Source organism: Gallus gallus, chromosome Z, assembly GCF_016699485.2.
Source record: "Gallus gallus isolate bGalGal1 chromosome Z, bGalGal1.mat.broiler.GRCg7b, whole genome shotgun sequence".
Classification (NCBI taxonomy): Eukaryota; Metazoa; Chordata; class Aves; order Galliformes; family Phasianidae; genus Gallus; species Gallus gallus.
In genome coordinates, this window is record NC_052572.1 from 12,157,562 (window position 1) to 12,172,368 (window position 14,807).

The following is a 14,807-nucleotide window of genomic DNA, read 5'->3' on the forward strand; positions in this document are numbered from 1 at the left end:
GTAAATATAAAGATGGAACCCCAGCTCTGACTGGTAAACAGATCCTAAAACAAGTAAATCTTGTCTCATATATTGAGGTATGCCAGTGAGTGCTCTGAAGAGTGTTATATAACCTGTGCCCAGGTGTGTGTGTATTTTTATTTTATTTCTTCATTATAGAATTTATTGCAAGGACTGTTAGCATTCACAGACTTCAATTTCAAAGAATTCTGAGGAGTTCTGGTATGGAAGTATTAGATGTTAGCAGAAGTGTAGTTTTGGAGCCATACATTGAATGTCATTTTGAGAATAAAAAATCTGAGAACAATTCCATATTGTCCAGGATCCAATTTATAGCATAACTTTTGTATTACTCTGTTGATTTCTCCTCTGATTTGAGACAAATTTATTTTTTTAAAAAAAGCCTGGCAAAAAAAAAGAAAAAGCACAGTACTTTGAAACCACCTCAATGCTTAAGGTGCAAATATTTAAGGCAATTGTAAGACAAAACAATTTTAAATGTGTAGAATTTAGTTGTGTGTCACATCTCTGCCAATGGTAATTCTTCATGTCCCAGCAAAAAGTACTATAAAAATACTACGTAGATTTTGAAGCTTTAAACCTATACTTCTTAATGTTTAGTTCTATTAAAATGAATAGCTTTTCTAACTTTTCCAACACTCTTGCTTTAATATTATAGGAACCAAATCTTTTTTCTTACGAATTGCCTCTGTAGAGTCTTGCTTTTGATCGTACTCCAGTAAACATCTGAAAAGTGATAACTTCTGGGCCATTCAAATACCTTACTTAGGGAACCTTTTTCTGGATGTAATTTTTGAAAGCCATGTTGCACAGTTAGGTGTTTGTTTGCTTTTAGAGTTTGTGGCAATACTTCTTTTCTGAGAGTAATTTTTTTTTTCGTATTTGATTTGATGAGTAGACTTATGTTTCCATTGTACTAAGCATTGTATGATTAGGTACAGTTTCATGTAATCATGTTGATGTATTCTACAATTATCAGTTGTCTGCAGAGAATATTTTGGATGTTGTTCTCTTGTGAGTGTTTTTTTTAAAAATTTTTCAGTGTTTCAGCTCAATGTAGTTGGCCTTCATTTCTCTCTTGGTTACAGATATCCATTCTTGCTCTTTACACTCAGAATGCTTTTTTAGACATTGCGTCCGATCTGTTTCAGAAATTCTCAGATTTGAGAGTCTTATTTCTACAAAAAATTGGAGTTTGTAATACTGTAGCCAAACTGGCTTCTGGTTCATATTACATAATAGGGTGCTTCAGGCAATTCTTGGCTTTTGAATCATAATTTTATCAGTTTTGCTGAACATTTTTTGAATGAGAATCTTACAGTTATATTACTGTAGTCAATGCAGAATTTCTAAAACATGCATTAAAAGTTTTTTAATGTGTTGCATATTGTCTTGGTTCCAGGTGAAGTTCAAGAAATAATAGATCCTGCTGAGTCAGCCTTTAATTCAATACTATGTAAGACATAAATGATGTGTAGCTGCAAGTTGTATGCTGTTTTGCCTATCTTCTGGGTGTTAATTTTAGTGATGTGAAATTTTAGGTTAAAAAGTACTTTCCATAAAGTTACTAGGATTTGAATGCACATGGTTTACGTTCTTCACCAGAAGGAAGACACAAAAATATTTTTTAATGCACTTGAATAACATTTTTTGTGATGTTTTGTTTATTGAGCATGCTTTGGATGCCATGAGAATCCAAATATAGTTATGAACGCATTCTGATCTCTATTTTCAAATTAACTTAGCTCCAGAGTAAGTATTAATAAAAAGAAAAGTTATTGTACACTTTCTGTTAATGTGCCAGGATATCAATTCTTGTAGGTGTATACTGCATACACTAGTTTGCCTATTCAGCCATGCTTGCAATGGTGTATAACCTGGCAGGGAGACCAAAAGATACCTGCTTTGGATATGTTACTGCAGTGAGCTTTCTACATGAAGTAGAATGCTGAGAAATGATGTTGATGCTATCACTGAGACTGCAAAGGGATTTCTGATTTGTGAGCTATCTTCTGACTTCCATTTAACTGTTCTGGTCATCCTTATATTATTCTATGATTTCTCTTCCAAGCTTTTTCAATCAAGATAATATATATGTAAAAAAAAAAAACAACCACACAGCAGATTTGTACAGCAAATGAGTAATCATTTAAGGTAAAGTAGTCTAGGCAGATCATTCTCCACTGTCATGTCTCCAGGTTTGGTGGTATATTTTACTTTATCTGAATTTTTCGTGAAACTGTAGCCCTGAACCAGAAAACGGTGAGAGAATGTTGATATGTGACTAATTTCCTGGTATATAACATATAATGGAGTTCTATGTGGGACTACAACATCCTTTTGTAATATTTTGAGGATTACTGTAAATCTGGGTATTGCTTTTGAGCAAATGAAAAAGAATTTTCAGCCCCGAATAGCTGAATATGACGTACATTGTTTTTCACTTGGAGTTACAAAGCGTACTTAAAGTAAATACGTTTGCCAGAAATGACATTTTAGGTGCCAATTTTGTAAATATTTTTGTTCGATATGCTCTTTGGTTGAATAAGAAAGTTGGACACTCATGGGAATAAAAAGCTTTAATCCATTAATCTCAGATTTCTTTTTGATATAGGAATATACATGGGTCTATTTCTGCCATATAATTTCTCACCATTGACAGTTCTGTTTTAATACCAGCCTACAGGAACTGAATTTAACTGGAACCTTTTTTTTCCTTTTTTTTTTTTTTAGTCACCAAATCAAGTCTTTACAATATAGTAGCACAGGAGATGTCATTCTGGTTGTCTCTGGTAACTCTCAGGCGAAAGTTCTTGACAGAGATGGTTTCCCAGTAATGGAATGCATAAAAGGAGACCAATATATTGTGGATATGACCAACACCAAGGTAAATAAAGTCTGTCTTTTTGCATTCAATTTGTTTTGTAATGAGAAACTTCATGAAGTTAATGAACAAACGTGCAAAGCCCTTGTGCTGGGAGGAATAGTCAGGTACATTGATACCAAGTAGGAACTAAGTGGCATAGCATGGAACTCAGGTGACAATGGATGCTGGGCTAAGTATGAGCTAATGGTTTCATCTTGTTGAGACAAACTGTGAACTGGGCTACAATAAGAGATGTGACCAGCAGATTAAAGGTAGTTGCTATCTCCTTCTAATCTGCTGCTCCTTGTTTCACATCTGAAATTCTGGGATTAATTTTGGGCCCTTCAGTTCAAGGTGGATTTGGAGAAACTGGGTTACGTCCAGGGCTTTATAAGGAAACCAGACATCTAAAGCGTTTGTGCTCTGATGGGATCTGTTCCCTTCTGGTCTGATGCAGAATAGAGGGCAGTGTGATAGACTACAAGTACTAGAAAAAAATTTAAACAATGGTGTAGCCAAGTGCTTTGGAAACCACAGTAGCATTAGACTAGAGTTCTCTTGGTGTTTGTTGCTACAGAAACTTTTGTGGGAGTGCAGTGGGTTATCCATGGAATCTGCGGAACTTCAGGCCATGGAGGTTTTCAAGACCCACCTCGACCAAGCTGACCTGTTCTAATCTTGGCTATTATCTGGTTCTGGGTGAGAGGCTGGCCTAGATGAATTCCAGAGATTTCTTTTAACTAGTGTACATATGATGCTATGACAAATTAATCTCTTCAGAAGTGAATCTTGTAAAAAATAATAAGCAGCAATATGCACATTTTTAGCGGTAGTTAAAAATGCAAGTGGAGGGACGCTGATTCATACTTCTGAAGTATTTTAACAACTGATGTTGGGCTTTAAACACTTTGCATACTTACATCTGTGAACTATGTGAGATAAGGATTCTGTTCACATAGGTTATTTAAATTCAGTTTTATAAATAGCTTAAGGGCCTGAAAAGGTAATGATAGTATCTACTGCTCAAGCTGATGATAAAGTTGATTTATATATTGCTTGTAAAGTGTATTGCCAAATAACTAGGATAAATACTGTTTTACCTGAGGCTATTCTTGTCTGATCACTATTTCTTTTGGCAAGTGATATAAATATAAAACCACCAAATGGTAACATCTGCTTTAGTTCTTGTTTACTTAAAAATTATTACAGATTTTTTTTATTTTCTTTCTCTTGTAAACTTCTGGAATTTCATTGTATTGTGATCCAACAGTCAAAATGCTATATTTTTTTATTGCTCCATTAACTTTTTAGTATTTCTCTCCATGTTTGTGCTTAATGAAAACTGAAATAATTCCAGTAGAGGAAGAGTAGTTTTCAGATTTATCTGTGAATGTTTCTTTGTAGGTGACTTTGTGATAATGTAATTATCGTCTGATGCTTTAAAAAAAAAAAAATTCAAAAGTAATAAGGTTATCTACTTAATTTGCAGCATAAAATCTTTTATGACTAACTTGCTGTAAGTTAAATCCATCTTGATGCTAGAATTCTGTTTCTTAAGTTCTTTCCAACAGTCTTTGGGTACTGCAGTTTGGCACTGAATATGTGTATTCTGTCATTTCTGATAATTCTTGTCATTCCTCTTTTTTTTTTTTTTGTGTAGTTCGGAACAATTTGTGTAATAGCATATTAGTGCATGTTGTTTTGTTCTTACTCTGCCTGCATTACAGTTTTGCCAAGATAAAAAGTGGAAATGTGATTCCATGCTTTATTCTGAAGGAAAAAAAATACGAATAGGAAAATATGTTTTGTATTTTGAAAATGAAAACAACAAGAACAAAATGGATCACAAGCCATAAAATTTGTTAAATCATTGTAATTTCAGTCAGCCATTCTTCAGGAGGGTTCTGATTCTGCCCTCAATTTTTACCATGGTCCACCTTGACAGATTGGAGTAAAATTTATAAAACCTTTTAAGACTTCTTATAACAACTTCTAAGATCACCTCATCTTTATTTCCTCAGGGTCATACAGCAATGCTTAATTCAGGCTGTTGGCATCCAAAAATAAAGGAAGAATTTTTGACATGTTCTAATGATGGGTGAGTATTGAAGCATATCTTTGATAGTTTTTTTTGTTGTTGTTATTGCTGTTTTTTTTGTTTGTTTTTGTTTTTTTTTTGAGAGCTTTTTAGGGTTTGCATTTCAATGTTGTGCCCAATTGATTTTAAAGCTGTTCTTTTTAAATCTTGATCAAGTACTCAGGACAATCTTAAGTAAGCTCCAGAAGCAAAAATTTGTAATTGTTCAGGCTTTAGGCAGTTTATTTTGTCTGTATTCTTTTCGTTTTGTGGCTTAAAATAATTTCTGGTATTTCGTGAAAGAAATCGGTTAAAGTTGGTTTTACAAAAATTCTTGAACAAAATTTAATGCTCACCTAGATGTCTTGGAGTATTTCTTAAGAGTAGTTCTTGTGTATAGACTCATAAATGAATTCCCTGGGAAGATCAGAGTATTTCAGTTGGAAGTTGAAATTTCATGTTAACTGTTACTGAATATTGATTAATGTTGTTTGACAGGTGTCAAAGAGACTGGTAAAAATGATTTTCTGGTATCATTCTTGATTTTTGTGTTAAGAATCAAACTGCACACTGTCTCTGTGGCAGTTTCATCAGGTGGGTTACTGCAGATGTCAGTAGCAAGTTGAATGGTTTTTGGACTGGCATTTTAACTATGCAGTCTTCTTTGCTCCAGAGTAACAATAAGTGGGAAGACTGAACTGCTTTTTATGTATCTGCCTTGTGAATAGTAGACCTAAGGCCCCAATATTATTTACTTTGACTTTTCCTGTTCCCCAAAGGGAGCAGATTACCAACTTAACACACAAATACATGAACAAATGATTTCAAAAAGGAAATTCACAGTTTCCACTGAAGCTTTACTGGAAGAAAAAAAAAATCTGTATTGTGTTTTATGGAGTGATTCAATCATAAAAATACGTGCAACTTAAGATATCTATATATTTTTTTAGCTTGTAGACACAAGTTGGCTTCAATAATAGAAATACTGATTTTGTATTAGAATATTTAAATTTTAATTTTTATTTTTAAATGTAGAGGGAGTAGTACAGCTTCATTAGTTTGAATACTTTCTGGATGGTGAAAAACATACTAAGATATTATACATTTTCAAGATCATCTAATTTTGTTCTATGTAAACAACTGCATAACTAATGTATAAAATACAGATTCTCCACATCTCTGATACTTGAATTGCTGTGAATTGAAATGCTTTGGTCAAGTAAACAAGTAAATAAAATCTGCATACACCAGTGCTACAAATGGGTACAAAACTGCATTTTCAGAGGCACTACATAGCTGACATTACAGAAGTATTTTAAACCAGTTTCATTCTGTTTTGTACTGGTGACCTGTGTTTCTAGGATTTTGACACCTCATATGAAAAAACTATGAAAAACTATATGAAAAACTATTTAGATTGATAATTTTCAACACAGGACTTAAAGACAGTATTTCATCTGTGGAATTCTGTAACAACAGGTTGTAGTCCTCAGAATTTAATACGTAATTAATTTAAGACTGGAACTAGGCACAAATAATATAAAAGTCTTATTAGAGATGATCATCTAATTATTGCAACATCTAATGAGACTGAAAAAGTTAAATACTTAACACAAAGAAATATAGTAAACTGTTATTTTCATGAATTATGTTTTGTAAATGTTTGTTAATGAATAATGCCTCTTAAAATGTAAGTTCCATAAGTAAATGACAATAGTTGTTGATACTATACAGAAACTGAATTTCTAGTTTGTTTTTGGTGGTGAGTTTTATTATTGCTTTTACAATGATCGAATAGAAATGAGGATAGTGTCTAGTGATTTTCTCAGTGAGGAGGAATAGCTGCTGTAAGATTTCTTTATTGTAATTTAAGAGAACATTTTTCTTAGCAAGGTAGGATTAGAATACTTCAGTTCCACAGCTGTGAAATTTAAAGAAAGAAATGGGCAGTGCAAGAGATACAGTTATGGGATTTTATTGATTTGGACTAGAAGGAAAAAGATTTTTCTGAATTTCAGATGAAAGCAATATGCAAGTTGGATTTCTGCCAAATTTTCTAGAAAACTAGAATGTTATATTTTATGCTGATTATTATAATCAACTGATTATGTGATTAATAGTTACATCTGTCTATTCTCTTGCATTTTTTTCACTATTTACAACTCTTCTGTGTTGAAGAAATGTATTTCATTGATTTGTAGCACTGTTGTTTTTTTTTTTTTTTTTAAAGTGAATAGATTAGCACTTAATGTAATATTTGCAAAATTATGAGAAGAGTCTCTGTGAGAACTTGATTTATGCTGAGGGTAAAGCAAAAAAAAAAAAAAAAAAAAAAAAAGAAATCTATAACAGAACTTCAACTTTTCAACTGTTGTGCCTACAGCCATATGACAGACCAGAAGACTGGTAAAATTCAGTTAGCTGCCAAGAGGTCTAAGTGTAGGCAGCATATGCTCAAGGCTTGCAAAATGGTAAAGATGGTGGGTGATCTGAATGGAGTGCAGAACTGTATTTGCTAAAACCCCTAATAATAACAGACATTTGTTGCAATAGGTAGGAGTTAAGTTTAACAGAAGGAAATCCTTCTTTTTGGATATTGTCTTGATGTATTCTGGAATATGGAATATGTTGTCCTGGGAGATTTTGTGGACAAATTCAAAAAAAGATGAGTAGAGCCCTTAAACAGGAAGAGCAATAAGCATTCTCTTCTAACATCCCTTATACAACAGTTGTGGATAATGAGGGGCAATGAAGGGAATAAACCACAATGGTCATCGCTGTTCATGCTGTCAAAGACTAAGTAGTGAGTTAGCTGAATCCATGTTTAGATGTAGGTAGATGTTTAATGTTCTAAAATGACAGTAGCTTCAGGAAAAATAATGTGTGTATTCTTTGGAAAATATCATGATGCTTCTGCAGTGATTTTATATCTAGAATTGGTAGAGTTTTAATATGAATAGTTAACTGTTTGTAAAGTTACCTATCATTGTGGTAGAACCCAATAGATCTTTGTATGACTTTTGTACATAGAGGTTTCAGGTAAGAATGTTTCATCTAGACACTTTAAATATATTTAATTTTAAATACGTATTTTCCTTTTAACATAAACCTACTATAGCAGAAATTGTTACTTGGAGATAGTAGTTTTACATACTTGACTGTCTTGATTTCAGTTAATTAAGAATGTTGTAGTGTGCTGAACTAGAAAGTAATTTAAATGGAGGCTCATAGGATTGCTCCCATAAAAGAAATGTTTTGAAAGATGGTCTGATTCTTATTATTTATTAATGGCATTTAGAATGGTTTTATTTATTTCTAAACAAATCCCATGAGTAGGTCTTGATGATAATATATTCTAATTTGTTGTTATTAGGCTATTTAAAAATTTATTAAGTCTTCAGACTGCAGATATATGGGTTACCAGCAGGGAGTCTCAGTGTGTTTTGTATGACTTGTTCAAGGGCACAGTGTTGAAGTCAGAAAAGAGTACATAAGAAAAAAGAAAGTTCCTTCTGACTCCTGTACAAGATAAAGAGCAACTGGTCAGCTTACACACTGGAATGAGTCAGATTGTGGACCTGAGAATTATAGAATAATTCCTAAAACTTCTTTTGTTAACTTGTGTAAGCTTTTCTGCTACTGTGATTTTTAATGAACGTGTGAAACTTAGAGCAGTTCAGTTCATAGAATCCTTAGAGTTGGAAGTCCAACTTCCCTACCACAAAGAGGGACGTGTACAGCTGGATCAGGTAGCCCAGGGCCTGATCCAGCCTCACCATGATGTCCCCAGGGACGGGGCATCTGCCACTTCTCTGGGCAATCTGTTCAGTGCCTTACCACCTTCACTGTAAAAGGCTTTTTCCTTATATCTAATCTATATCCAACTACTTTAAGCTTGAAACAGTTTCCCCTTTCTCTGTCATAACAGAGCCTGCTAAGGAGTCTGTCTCCTTCTTTCCTGTAGCTCTCCTTTAGATATTGAAAGGTCGCTATCAGGACACCTTTGGAGCCTTCTCTTCTCCAAGCTGAAAAGCCTCAGGTCTCTCAACTTCTCCTCGTAGGAGAGGTGTTCCATTCCATTTGGAAACACTCCGTAGGAGAGGTGTTCCATTCCATTTGGAAACAATCCAGCAGGTTCACATTCTCCTGTACTGAGGACTCCACATCTGAACACAGTATTCCAGGTGAGGCCTCACCAGCGCAGAATAGAGGGCCTCCCGCAACCTGCTGGCCATACTTATTTAGATGCAGCTCAGGATACGGTTGGCTTTCTGGGCTGCAGGCTACATTGCTGGCTCATGTCCACCAGTATCTCCAGGTATTATTTGGCAGGGCTGCAGTCAATCCTTTCATCCCCCAGCTTGTATTGGTAGTGTGAGTTGCACCCAGGTGCAAGACCTTGCACGTGTGTTAGTTCAACCTCATGAGGTTCTCCTGGGCTCACTGCTCAAGCCTATCTAGGTAGGTCCCTCTGGATGGCATCCCATCCCTCTGGTGTGCTTACGCACCCCACAGGTTGGTGTTATCAGCAAACTTGCTGAGTGTGCACTCAACTCCACTGCCAATGTCATTAATACAGATAGCAAAGAGTATCAAGAGTATTAGTCCTAGCACTGGCCCATGGGGGACCTCACTCATTACTGATCTCTCTCCAGATGTTGATTCATTGACCACTACTCTCTGGACTCGATCCTGCAGCCAGTTCTTTGTCCATTGAACAGACCACCCATCAAATCCATATCTTTCCAATTTGAAGAGAAGGATGTTGTGAGGTACCATGTCAGGGACCTTACTGGAATCCAGATAGATGACATCAGTGGTTCTTCCCTTGTCCACTGATGCAGTGACATCATCATAAAAGGCCACCAGGTTCATCAAGCAGGATTTGCCCTTGGTGAAGCCATGCTGGTTTTCCTGTCTTTTTCCCTGCCTTCCAAGTGCCTTAGCATAGCTTGCAGAAGGATCTGATCCGTGGTCTTTCAAGGCACAGAGGAAAGACTGACAGGTCAGTAGTTCCCAGGATTGTCCTTCTTACCCTTCTTAAGTATGGGTGCGATGTTGCCTTTTTCCAGTCACCCAGGACTTCACCTGATTGCCACGACTTGGCTGGGCTCCTCGATACAAAAAAGACAAGGATGTCCTGGAGAGGGTCCAGCAGAGGGCCAGAAAGATGATAAGAGGCCTGGAGCATCTCCCCTGTGAGGAAAGGCTGAGCGAGCTGGATTTGTTCAGCCATGAGAAAAGAAGACTCAGAGAGGATCTGATTAATTTCTATAAATATCTTAAGTATGGGAATCAAAGGGACATGGCCAACCTCTTTCAGTGTTCTGTGGGGACAGAACAAGGGGAAAAGGCCATAAACTGAAGCACAGGAAGTTCTGTACCAATATACAAAGGAACTTCTTCACAGTGAGGGTCACAGAGCACTGGAACAGGTACAACCCAGTGGGGTTGTGGAGTCTCCTTCTCTGGAGATATTCAAGACCCTTCTGGACACCTACCTGTGCAGCCTGCTGTAGGGGGCCTGCTCTACAGAGGGCCTGGCCTTGATGATGTCTAGATGTCCCTTCCAGCCCCTATAATTCTGATTGCTCAGGACTCTGGGGTGCATCTCATGTGCACTCATAGACTTGTGGATGTTCAGGTTCCTCAGGTGGTCATGAACCTGATTTTTGCTTTCAGTGAAAGGGATGTTGTTTGGCTACCAAGCCAAACATTTGAGGCCTCTGTGAGGAGCAGTTACCGGGGAAGACCAAGGCAAAAATGTTATTGTGTACCTCTGCCTCCCTTTTTTCTGTTGTTACTAGCTTGCCTGCATCACTCACTAGGGGTGGCATGCCCTGCCAAACTTTCCTTTTCTGGTTGAGTTCATTTTATTTTTCTCAAAAATATTCCAGATGTGTAAAAGTGTTGTGTAAAAGTATAATAATAACTTTTTTTAAAAAATAAAAATTTGGCCTTATTTTTATACAAATATTTTCATTTTTCTTGAGTTAGAGATGAGCGTCAGTTTCATTGTACTTTTGCAAAATTTTCAGTTTGGTAGTATGTTAGTTGCAGAAGGAAATTAAAAAACAGTTCTATTAACTAATGTTATTTATGGTTGAATAATAGTAATTTACCTAGAAATTTAGCTAAGTAGTTTTAATAGTGGTGTATTTATTAAGAAGTCTTGTGCGTATATACTCAGATCTGTGTAGTGTTGTTTCTGGTAAGTTTCCTGATGTTCCAAGTGATAAGAATAAAACTGTATAATAAGAGAAAGCAAGTATAGAAACTCAGTTATCTTGTTCATGAGACTGCTGTAACTTCTCTTTTAAATCTTGCCTTGCAGAAATGATTACTTTAACTTTCACTACCCTGTCTGTAAACTTAATGTAGCCTTTCACTGTTTTTTAAACATAGATCCAAAGCTCTTTTTGATATTGCTGTTGACCTAATTTAAACTGTGTTCTTCTGCAAGCTTTCACTCATCCTTTCATTTATGGTTATATGATATCTACAACTTAAATTTTGAAAAATTCTGAATGCTATTCACCTGCTTTTAAGTGCACGTACATATTGCTTTTCCAGGTAAGGCTGAATAAAGCTTTTGGATAAGTGTTTTTAGTACATTCTGCATCAGTGTGTTATACATTGTCTGCTTAATAAAGTGTGTTCAGCACGCTCTTTGCCTTTATCACTGTGCATTTACCACTTCTATCCAGCTTTTTTTGGAGCTTCAATTAAGGCAAGGATCTGTCACATCTACAGAACAGCACTAAAGTTTATAGTAACACTAATATCAACATTAATGCATTGTGTGAAAGTGAAAGAAAATTTTGAAAATGGAAAAAACTTACCATTACTCTATGGAGATATACCTGAGCGGTGTGGATTAAAAAAATACCCTGTGTTTCAGACAAAACTAACATCTTGTTTTTATCATTCCAAAATATCAGTTGACTTCTATGTTAAAACAACAAAGGAAGAGGAAACGGATGATACTATTTTTATTATTTGGATTTTTTCTTATCACAAATGTGATAGATATTTCTGTATGAATAAGCAAGAGAGCTCAGTGATATTAAATGTTCCAGCAACAGGTGTTCTGTGTCCCTATTCTCATACATTTTTTCCTTGTAGAAGTACAATGGCAGCCAAACCTGAAATTTAGCAGTCTTGAACTTTGTGCTTCATCATAGCAACCATTGCTGTGGTTGCTCAACATCTGGTTCACAGTAGAAAATTCCTCTCACAAGTCTTCCCTCTCTCATCCTATAGTAACATAATGTTCATGCTCATTTAAATAGTAGCTTCAAAAATACTGACCTCTGCAAAAAGTTGTTTAGGGATAAATTATACTTCAAGATATACCTGTCTTCAGTTAAACAGATGAAGTTATTTCAGTGAAGTACATATCCGATAACTTTCATCCCCAATTGCCCTTTGCTTTTTATATGTTAACCAATTCCATCATATTAATTATGTTCACATTTAGAGCAGCTGTTGTCTCATCTTCCTCCTATTGCTGCCTTGTTTCTTTTTCTGTGTAGGTGGTAGCTATCAGTATGAGTTCTTTCATGACCATTACTTTTAGGCATGTGTTCCTTTAGTTTGGCCCAGAACTGCATAAAGATTTGATAGCCTGTTAGAAAAGAGATTTGAGGGAGGTCTGGAATAGTACTGTTGAGGGTGGCCACAAGTCAGTTTCCTGCCTCTAAAGCAATCAGTTGGTCTTCCTCCCATAATGCCATTATATCTTTCCTCAAATGGAAATTTGACTTCAGCCTAAAAGATCCTGTTTTACTTCATTGGATGAGGTCTTTGTCCCATAATCTTCAGAGCGAGACCACCTACTACAGCTCACATTCTTGTTCCTTAGGTTTTTTTTTATCTTTTCCTCCCCCATAGCTTCAGGTTCACAGGAGAGTGAGTTCTGTAATCTCCAAATTGCATGGCCATATGCTGTGAAGGAAGACTCCGTTGAAAAACGAGAATTACATAGCGTTTCTCCTTTCACAGCATTTCTCACTCTTCAAGTGACATGCTGTCTGATGATATCACTTCATGTTGACAATGTCAGCCTGAACAATCTTTTATTGAATACATCCCTTGAGTTTGAGCTATTTTAAGGCCTGGAATAGCTTTCTTAACAATTGGAGAACTGAAGCTATAATATTACTGTTCTTTAATGCTGTGTAATTTATATTGCATGTGTGAAAACAGAACTAAGAGCAGAATCTGGATTAACATAGTTCAGCTTAAGTGGAAGTATTGTCTAGATACTACAGCTAACATTTGTCTCTCTAAATTACAAATATATGGATTTAGCAGGTGGACTGTTTGGACTGTTCAGTGGATGAGGAACTGGCTGCGAGATTGTGCCCAGAGGCTGGTGGTCAATGTCTCAATGTCTGGATGGAGATCAGTGACATGTGGTGTTCCTCAGAGAACTGGGATGGATGCTCTTTAATATCTTCATCAGTGGCATTGTCAGTGGGGCCAAGTGTGCACTCAAGCAAATGTGCTGTTGACACCAAGCTGTGTGGTGTGGTTGACACACCAGAGGGATGGCATGCCACCCAAAGAGACCCAGACAGGCTTGAGCAGTGAGCCTAGGAGAACTTCATGAGGTTCAGTTAGCCCAAATACAAGGTCTTGCACCTGGGTTCTGACAACATTCACTATCAATACAAACTGGGGAAGATAAGGATGGTGCACAACCCTGTTGAAAAGAACTTGGGGGTACTGGTGGATAGTAAGCTGGACATAAGCAAGCAGTGTGCCCGTGCAGCCCAGGAAGCAAAGTGTGTCCTAGGCTGCATCAAAAGCAGTGCAGTCATCAGGGAGAGGGAGGTGATCCTGCTCCTGTATTTTGTGCCGGTGAGACTTCACCTGGAGTACTGTGTCAAGATGTGAAGTCCTCAGAACAGGAGAGTTGTGGATCTGATGGAGCATCCAAAGGAGGGCCACAGAAATGATCCAAGGGATGGAACACCTTGCCTATGAGAACAGGCTGAGAGAGTTGAGGGACTGATCAGCCTGGAGGACAGAAGGCTCTAAGGTGACCTGATAGTGACCTTTCAGTATCTGAAGAGGGGCTTTGAGGAAGAAGGGGATAGACTCTAGCAGGATCTGTTGTGATAGGACAGGGGGAAATCATTTCAAGCAAAAAGAGGGGACATTTAGATTGCATGTAAGGAAAAAGATGTTTGTTTGTTTGTTTTGTAATAAAGGTGGTGAAGCACTGGAACAGGTTGCCCAGAGAGGAATCATGGAATCATAGAATCACTAAGGTTGGAAAAGACCCACAGGATCATCCAGTCCAACCATCCGCCTTTCATCAATGGTTCTCGCTAAACCATGTCCCTCAACACAACATCCAAACGCTCTTTAAACACCACCAGGCTCGGTGACTCCACTACCTCTCTGGGAAGCCCATTCCAGTGCCTGACCACCCTTTCACAGAAGTACTATTTCCTAACGTCCAGCCTGAATCTTCCCTGACGCAGCTTGAAGCCATTCCCTTTCGTCCTATCACTAGTCACCCGGGAGAAGAGGCTGACCCCCAGCTCACCACAACCTCCCTTCAGGTAGTTATAGAGAGCAATAAGGTCTTCCCTGGGCCTCCTCTTCTCTAGACTGAACAACCCCAGCTCTTTCAACCGCTCTTCATAAGGTCTGTGCTCCAGACCCCTCACCAGCTTTGTTGCCCTTTGAATGGTGCTAGGTGACTGAAATTCAAGGCCAGGCTGGACCAGGCCCTGAGCAGCCTGATCTAGCTGTGGATATTCCTATTCATGGTAGGGGAGTTAGACTAGATGACCTCAAAAGATCCTTTCCAATTCAAATGATTCTATG

The 14,807-nt window shown here is 37.1% G+C and overlaps 1 protein-coding gene across 4 annotated transcripts in view; it reads left to right on the top strand.

The window, feature by feature from the left end:
* WDR70 (WD repeat domain 70) overlaps positions 1–14,807 on the top strand; it is a 137,395-nt gene that overhangs the window by 41,205 nt on the left and 81,383 nt on the right. For all 4 annotated transcript variants that reach the window (XM_040655603.2, XM_015277332.4, NM_001195002.2 and 1 more), the window contains exons 8-9: positions 2,755–2,908; positions 4,909–4,985. In XM_040655603.2, the coding sequence (XP_040511537.1) occupies positions 2,755–2,908; positions 4,909–4,985 (231 nt within the window). The remainder of the gene's footprint in view (positions 1–2,754; positions 2,909–4,908; positions 4,986–14,807) is intronic.